The sequence below is a fragment of the Athene noctua genome, chromosome 14, assembly GCF_965140245.1.
Source record: "Athene noctua chromosome 14, bAthNoc1.hap1.1, whole genome shotgun sequence".
NCBI lineage: Eukaryota > Metazoa > Chordata > Aves > Strigiformes > Strigidae > Athene > Athene noctua.
In genome coordinates, this window is record NC_134050.1 from 21,573,793 (window position 1) to 21,581,966 (window position 8,174).

At 49.1% G+C, this 8,174-nt stretch overlaps 1 protein-coding gene across 1 annotated transcript; it reads right to left on the minus strand.

Annotated features, from left to right (window-relative positions):
* Window positions 1–1,922: 1,922 nt before the first annotated feature.
* On the minus strand, window positions 1,923–6,822 carry LOC141966159 (transmembrane protein 220-like). Its single transcript, XM_074918577.1, has 6 exons — window positions 6,740–6,822; window positions 6,636–6,665; window positions 5,723–5,783; window positions 3,768–3,891; window positions 2,904–2,963; window positions 1,923–2,055 (listed from the first exon to the last, which is right to left on the minus strand). Exons 1-6 carry the CDS (start codon window positions 6,809–6,811, stop codon window positions 1,923–1,925), a joined length of 480 nt encoding a protein of 159 aa, XP_074774678.1. The 5' UTR covers window positions 6,812–6,822.
* Between the last annotated feature and the right edge of the window lie 1,352 nt (window positions 6,823–8,174).

Consider the following 8,174-nt stretch of genomic DNA (forward strand, 5'->3'; position numbering starts at 1 on the left):
ATCGTCTGACTTTGGAGGGGGTTATTGAAACTCCACCAGAAAGCAGTGCCTTTGGAACTATTTATGTCTATGAAGATAAAATGGTACTAAAGGGAAGGGGCAGAATTTCAGACAGAGTTATGCATTTCTGAAAATGGTAAGCAAATACAAATTGCTCTTCAGGAAGAACTCTTACAAAAAAAAGCAGGGGATTTATCTTATTATTTGCTTGCAGAAAGATGTGCATGGCTGATCCTTATAGCTTTAACTCCAAAAATTTTCTCTTGGATACAGAATTTTAGAAATTATGTTTCTGTAAGAAAACAGACCTGGTTTCTTCACGGAGAAGAGTGAAGGCCAGTAACCATCTTTGAAATAAATATAATTGAATGCAGAGTGTTGACTTGAAACACCCAATCCTGACTGGATTGTTACTTACTGTGAAAAAATGCAAACCATATTATGAATGTTGTCAAAAAACGCCACTTTTTTTATATCAGTCAGAATTAAAGCATGCGGAATTGTACCTGCCCAGCTGCATTTCAATTTTTTACTTTTTTTTTAACATCATAGTCAGTAATGAGAATCAGTCCACCCTGTAGCCTAATGCAGTTTTCTTAACATTGATTTAAAAGACTAAAGTAATCTTCAGAAAAAGTTAAGCCCAAGGAAAATGGAGACCATCCATGCTGCATCATGTGTCGCTGCAGATACAGGTGCACACACATAGATCCCAGCGGGTGTATTAGCCTGCAGCAGTGCTGAGCTGCTGACATGGAAGGATCTCAAGTTCATTGCTGTGCTGCATCTGGACCTATTCTGGCTCTCTGCCAGCCACCTGGTGTGTCGCTGGGCTGCTGCCTGTGTCTGCTCTCCAGGAACAGAAACTCAGTGAGAAGCAAAATTGTGATAGCAACCACAACGTTGTCCCAAAAATCTGGGTTCTTTTACCTCATGTGCAATGAGCCAAAAACCACAGAGTCGAGATACTTGTTTAATCCATATCTGCACAGAGATGGGTGCCAGGTGGTAATTCCACAAAGCCAGCACCCCTTGGTTAACACATTTATACATCCCGAGCGACAGTTACCAGTCCTTGTTACCGGTAAGCTTGGCCACCCTCATTTTCCTTGGTCCTTGCGAGGTCTCGTCTCCATTTAAACTCACAGCAGTCTCTTTTTAAACGACACATTCAGTGAGGAAGGGGCTTTCTTGGTAGGGGTCTTCTTCCTACTCAAGCAAAGGTTTTTTTTCTATGTTAATGAGGAAAGCTCATAGTTCAAGTAGTTCTCTCCTTGGTTTTATCAGTAGCTTTTGTTCCTAGGCATTTATATCCCTGCTTCCCTGCTTTATGGCCTTATAGTGTTACCCCTTATGCCTATCTCAGTATTTCCTTGTCTTAATTACAGTGTTGCTTCTTCAGGGTCGCTCTTGTCAGCTTTACCAGTGCCTTTATCAATTCCTGGCATTCTTTCACAACCCTCTTTTGGTCATTTTATCAATTAAGATGTAACAAGAAAAGAAATACAGACTGCTCATTTTTTCTGTTAGTCTCAATGGAATATCCGGGCAGGTATCTGGAAGTTTTCTGGCTGTAAATAGTAATTTATTGAAACAAAGTGTTTGCTTTACTTTTCCCGTATGTTACAGAACAGTAGATTTCCCGAACTATGAGGTGCTTGGAGAGCAATCCAAGGGTGCCAGGATTTCCTGAATATACCTTTAGAACACAGATCAACAGTGCTTTGAAAATGTATGAAGAAGCCAGCTGAACAACAGTTTCCATAGAAAGATTCTCCACTCAGATTTGACAGTGTTCCTCAATTACTTTAACAAATCTCAAACTGCACTGCTGGAAGCAGCCAGGCATTCTTAGGTCCTATCAAACTGATACTAACCTTTCATTAAGAACCAAAAGCAATGGCAAGTAAGGTCAGAATATTCTATATCACCGTTTTACAGTGCGTTGGCCAAGATGCTCGCATCTCTTTGTTCACATAAATGTACAGCCACAAAACAAAGGGGAAGAGAGCCACCAAGAGAGCAGCAATCAAGCGAACTCCACCCAGTGGACTCCTATAAAGAAGCAAATGCAAAGAGAGCTGCTTCAAATCAGACTGCTACAAAACATTCGCACCTGGCTGCAGCTAGAAAGACAGCAGAGAGCCTTTGGCCACTTTAATGTAGATTCTGTGGATGCATCAGCAGAGTCCTTTACTGGAGAGGCACCACATGTCAGCAGAAGTTTTTCTGCCACCTCAGGCAGTGGGGGAAAAAAAAAAAAAAAAAAAAAAAAAAAAAGCCCCCTGCTTGCCCAGAGCATCTCTGACATGTTTTCCCAGCACAAAGGTACTTTTTGGCAGATTGGGATTTTTCATTCTCCCAGCTAACAGGAATTTAGCAAAACTGCTGTAGCATAGTCCTCTGAAAAGGCTGGAGGGGAAAAAAATGCAGAGCTGCTGCAGCCAGGCAGCCACCCAGAGCCTTCTGCCAACCTCTGCTGCATCACCCCTGCTCCAGTGGATGCAGCGGACACCAGTACAGAGAACCTCACTGGAAAGTTCTGTAAATTGGAAACAATGGGAGAAAAGGTTTTACAGTTCATTACCAGCTGTGGCCAATGCTCACTAGCCTGTCTGCAGAAGGGGTGTGCTGTCCTTATGCAAAGGGAGAATGTCCCCTGCCCATTATGGCAAGGGGAGCAGAAGAAAACATGTTTAGTGTAGCTTCCCCCCCAGACCTTTAACTGTGCAAGAACATACAGGCCGTAGCACCAGCTACTACTGCTTAGGTATCTGAGAAGGCTCAGACAGTGACATGAAGCAGAAAAACAAGGAGCCAAAATCAACGGTTTTCAGGAAGCGAGTCACTAAATGTGAACAAACATATGAGCAGATTAAAAAAACCAAAGGAAACAAACTTACTTTGCTGAACTGCGACAAAAACTCATCCATATTGTAATAATCACCAGACCAAACAACTCTCTAAAAAGCCAAACAAAAATCAGATCAGAAAAAAATACAAGCAAATGTTTACTTTAAAAAAAAGAAGATAATTGCCTCCAAAACAGTAGTGTCTGCTCCTTTGGAGAAGTTCAATATTTTTTACTAGGATTATAATTATAAATGTTGTGCTTCCCACCACAAACTACAAGCACACATGACCCAGCTATACAGCTGCAGAAATCCCTGCTTCCGCTTTTTGTTCCGCTGCTAAACTTACTTTCCACAGCACATTTCTCTCCTTAACACAGAGCAAAGCACCATCCCAGTATTCCAGACCATAAACAGATGCAGTAGCTGCCAGTGCTTCACCTTAATACTGTGCAAGCACCTACTTTGAGGCCACAACCGAATGTCCAGGTGAGAAATTTTTCCCCCTGCCCCCCCAATCCCTGGCAGTTCAGAGGAATCCGCAGCCTGTGCCACATAAACATGCATATGGTATCACCTCAGGAGTTTTAAAACATTAATTCCTGTTCCTACACCTCCAGCAAGAGAACACAAAGCTGTTTCACTGTGCCTTGGTCTTTGAAAGCCAGAACTGAGCCCAATTAAATCTGACTGCCACAGTCTGGCAAGCAATCCTGACTGTTCACTCTCCCTTTAGCTCTTTTGTTCAACAAATGGCTGGTTTGGAGCACTATGGTGCTTGGACTGATTCCCCTGGACTACAGCACTCATTGCAACAGCCCAGCAAATAAAGTTTAGCAAGGTGACCACCAGAAGGAGGTGGCCTGGCATGCTGAATTTATGCAGTGGAAAATAAAAATCACTGCCACTGCTAACCTGCCTTCCTCTTCGTGCAAAATGTTTCCTTGAGCATAAGCAAACAAAGAGCAAGCCAAGGCCATGGTCCCAACAATACAACCAGCAGAATGAAGGTCACAAAGGCTCCTCCAAACACCCTTATCTGAGGAAAAAAAATAGATTGCCAGCAATGTATGCTGCATGCAACGTAGCACGAGGTAAACGCTATAAATCAAAAAGCAACTGACTTGCTAAAAAAGATGCCTCCAGCAAACACACACATCTTAGGCAGGAAGATGGAATTAATACCAGCATCTTTATGACTGGGGAAATCTGCTAAAAAGTGCTGTTGAAAATAAACACTAGCGGGCTTGGGGCTTGCTTTGCTAGGAATGCAACTTACTGGCAGCAGCACCTCAATGGAAATGGTTTCCTGTTCTCTCCAGCAAACAAAACAGGCTCTAGCACTCAATGTGCATGGCAAAAAAATCACAAGGTGGATTACAAACTAAACTTCTCTTAAGCACAAGGAACAGCCTTTCTGGATCTCACAGCTATCACCAGACACTTAGCATGACCACGGAGGACCACCAGGGTCCATGGGAGCCAGCCCCAGGTCCCAGTCAGTCCGCAGGGACAGACACTGCACCCCAGGGAGCTTCTTCCCTCACACGCCTCTGCCTGAGGTTTTGCCTGTGATGATGAGCGATACTGATGACATCTCTGCCTGGGGACTAGTGTTAAACAGAGAAGTACAGATGATGTGATGTATCTGAATGGTCCCACATATTCTTGTGGGTTTCCATGTCCATTCCCAGGGGCTCACTGGGGAGAGGTGAGCAAACAGCAGAGGCAGTTTTCGCTGATCTCAGAAAACGGTAGTTAAAAGCAGTCTTTTCTGGGCGCTCACCCCTCCAGGCAAGCATTAAAGATGATGAGCTGCCAAAATTCAAGAGCTCAGTGTGACCCAAGTTGTAATCGATTCCCCATTTGGCTGAACTTAGAATCTGGGTTTTCCAGACCTGAACAGCAAATAGACCTTGGTGAATCTACCTAAATGTCCAGTTATACAATAGTTGTGCTATTTAAATATTTATTTTCCACAGATCTTGGCACAAGTACAAAAACCTACTTGAAAGTTTAACAGGCAGATTCTCTTGACCAGCCAAACACCATTATGTTGAAGCTACACCTGTCACACAAACAAACCTCCCCGAAATGTTCAAAGCCACAGGCAACCCACTCTCAAGGGTTTTGGCCTTAGGAATTATGCCACTTTATATCCTTAAGGTAGCCAGAATGCCGAGAGAGCAACAGCATGCACTCTTGAAAATTCTCGTCTGGCACAAGTGTGGTTTCAGTGTATTCTGAGTAAGTATTCATCCAGAAAAGATAGTCACCTTGTCTATATAAAATGTCCTTATTTTAAAATTACTTCTACTGGAGGAAAATACAAAAAATTAACTACCCTCTGGAGTCCTGGGCCAAATCTCATCTGACTGATTCTCTCAACACATGATGTGGCCCCCTTAGCATACACCCCTGGAAATTCATCCACTGCTTCTAAACGTGCCCATCGCTGCCCACGTGCTTTGTGGGGGACCTGCAACACTTGATACTGAACTTTAGCCCTTTCAAAGGACTGTGCAGAGCTCAACTGCTCTTCGGTGAGGTAGATGAGGAAAAACACAGATTTACAACAAGGAAACAAAGTGAATTAATCTGCTAATGTCAACCAGAGTGAGGTTCAGGGCATGGTCCCAGGCTTGTGCCACACTCAGGCTTTGAACACAGGAATTGGGGTGCGAAGGTTAGACTGGCCCAGCAGCAGCCTTTAGGCAGGGCTCCTCTGTCCAGGTCCCACAGCTTTTTCCCCTCAATAGTAGTAGGACATATTTCCATGTGGCCTTGATCTTAATCTGTGATTCCAGAAAAAAAAACCCTTTTGGGGCCAAATTTGAGCAGACACTCTGTTTCACACGCCAATATCGTACCTGGTATTGAAGGGTTAATGCTGACAAGCAGCGTCAGGGCAGCTGGCACTAAGTAAACAACCTGTTAATGAAACAGACATCTACTTGTAGCAAAACTTAGCAGGATGGGGAAGCAGAAGCTGCACCCACACCAAGGCTGCTCCCTTCGTAGCAGTTTGTCGGGTGGGCACAGCAGCTGCCGGTGCCTCTGGCGTGCCCTGGCACTGCTGCTGCTCCCACCTCCACCATCGCCCCCCAGAACGCGGGGTCCCTGAGTGCCATCCCTGCTCCTCAGCTGCCGGCTCCCGAGGCCTCGCTGCCCCACCGTCCCGCCGCTGGGCTCCTGCGCCGCATCGTGATCCTCTGCGGCCAGCCCCGACGGGGGAATCCCCCTCGGGCTCCCCAAACCCCAGCACGGGGCGGGGGGGGGGGGGGTGCTGGGCGGCTCCCCCGAGAGCAGGAGCCCCTTTGCTGCCCCCGCCCGCCCGGCACCTCCTGCCACACGCAGGGACATTCCCCCCGCGCCTGGGCTCCCAGCCCCGGGCACGCCGGGGACAGCGGGCACGCTGGGGACACCCGGGGACGCCGGGCCCGCGGGCTGTCCGTGTGCCCGAGAAAGGGCTGGCAAAGCGGGCAGGGCAGAGGGTTCCTCTCGAGATCTCCCCTCGAACCGAGGGGCCCCGCCGAGCCGGGCGGGGGCTTCGAGGCAAGCGGAGGTGGCGACGGGGGGTCGCCCGCTCAGGGGGTGGCGGGCGGGGGGGCCGCGGGCAGGATGGCGGGTTCTGCACAAGGAGCCAACGCTCTGCAGGGGCAGGCGCGGATCTGGGCGAAATAAGGAAGATCCTGGAAGCACGGCCGGATTGCAGCCCTGCCCGCGGCGCCGCCCTGCTCCGGCCACCCGGCGGGTGGGGAAAGGGTAGAACCCGGTACTCACTGTCCAGAGCCCGGCGTCGGGATCGTTCACCTGCAGCGGGAAGACACGGAGTGAGACCCTACGGGAGGGGAGGGGAGGGGAACCGCCATCCGCCCCGCCCGCACCTGCACGGCGGCCGCCAGCCCGAAGAAGACGGCCATGAGGAGGTTACTGAGCCGCCGCAGCCGCCCCGCCATGGCCGGCGCCGCCTCCGGCCCTGCCCGGGAGGGACGCGGCCACGGGGCGGGCGGGACCACGGCGGGGGGAACCGCCCGGCGCCCGCCCCTCGCGTAGCGCAGCGCCCGCCCTCCGCCGGGCCCGGGCCCGAGTCTGAGTCCGGGTCCAGCCGTCCCCGCGGGGACCGGGGGCCGGTGCGCACAGGGCTGCGGCGAGGGTGCCAGGGCACTCAGAGTGGCTTGTTCAGAGTTACTTGAGTTTTTTAGAGTTTTGAAAAACGCCCGTTTTCAAAATCGAGGCACAGCCCAGGCTGTGCAGTGTTAGTTACAGTGTGCCTGTTCCCGGAATGACAGCAAAGCGAGGGCTGTCCCGTCTGACGCCGTGTGCTGCTGAGCGGCAGCCAGTCTGCACAGAGAACTGGTGCCCGTCAGCGAGAGCCTGTGGCAAAAGAGCCCGGGTACACGCTGGGCTCCGTCAAGTGTGACCAGCACACCGCAGGGAGTTACTGTTCCCTCTTCGCCCCATGCTGCTGTCCCTGCAACTCTCGGTCCTGCGCAGGGTCCCCAGTGAGGAAGGCTGTGGGAGGCTGGACTGGGGTTCTGCAGATGGTGGCCAGTGTGGTCAGCACCCAGAGAACATGGCCTTTGGGCAGAAGTGGGCAACGAGGGAGAAAAATCCACTGATAATGTGTAACTGCCTGTGGGGTGTCTGCACAGGTGACAAAGCCAGCAAGCTGTGGAACTGTTTCTTGTTCAGACCACAGTGCCTTTTTTACATCATTTTTTGTTGTAGTCAGTGCTTGCTCTTATCTATAGCTTTAAAAAAGTTGTTCATGTCTTTGCCTTTCGCAGGTTTTCACTGATGGCAGTCTCACAGCTGAAATATGTTGCTAAGTATCAGGTACCCCTGAGAGGAGAAATCTAACATTTCTTTATACCTCCATAATCTCTCCATCCTTACCTGGATGCCTGATAGCCCATACAAGCCCACCAAAATGACACGAGTGTATTAAGTTCAGTCAAGGAGCAAATTTCTCTGTCCTTCTGATTTCCCATATGACTTCTGAAGAGAGGTCTTGGGGCTTTTTGCAAGCTGGCTTTATTGCAAATCATCATTTCCGTTCTTTGCACAATTAGATACCCTCTCCCAAGGTGACTCCTTATGGTTTACTGAAGAGAACTTTCTGTTTCACTTGTCTGTTTGGGTAGCTGGCTGAGAGCTGGGGAAACCAGCCCTGCTGGTAGTGCACTGCGAAAGGAGCAAATGGGTGAGGGCTAAATGGAAATGGTGAGGGAGCGAGAACCTTGTTAGAGGAGGTGGGAAACTAGTTGTGATCAGTGGAAGACCATGGCATACTTCTGTCAGCAGTAAATGTGTTTTAGG

What these genes read in the sequence shown, in the direction of transcription:
- LOC141966159 (XM_074918577.1), bottom strand. Translation starts at nt 6,811, where the DNA reads ATGGCGGGGCGGCTGCGGCGGCTCAGTAACCTCCTCATGGCCGTCTTC. An exon ending in GGCTGGCGGCCGCCGTGCAG is followed by an intron (nt 6,666 to 6,739) that starts GTGCGGGCGGGG and finishes TTCCCGCTGCAG; the next exon opens with GTGAACGATCCCGACGCCGG. An exon ending in TTTTGTCGCAGTTCAGCAAA is followed by an intron (nt 2,056 to 2,903) that starts GTAAGTTTGTTT and finishes GCTTCTTTATAG; the next exon opens with GAGTCCACTGGGTGGAGTTC.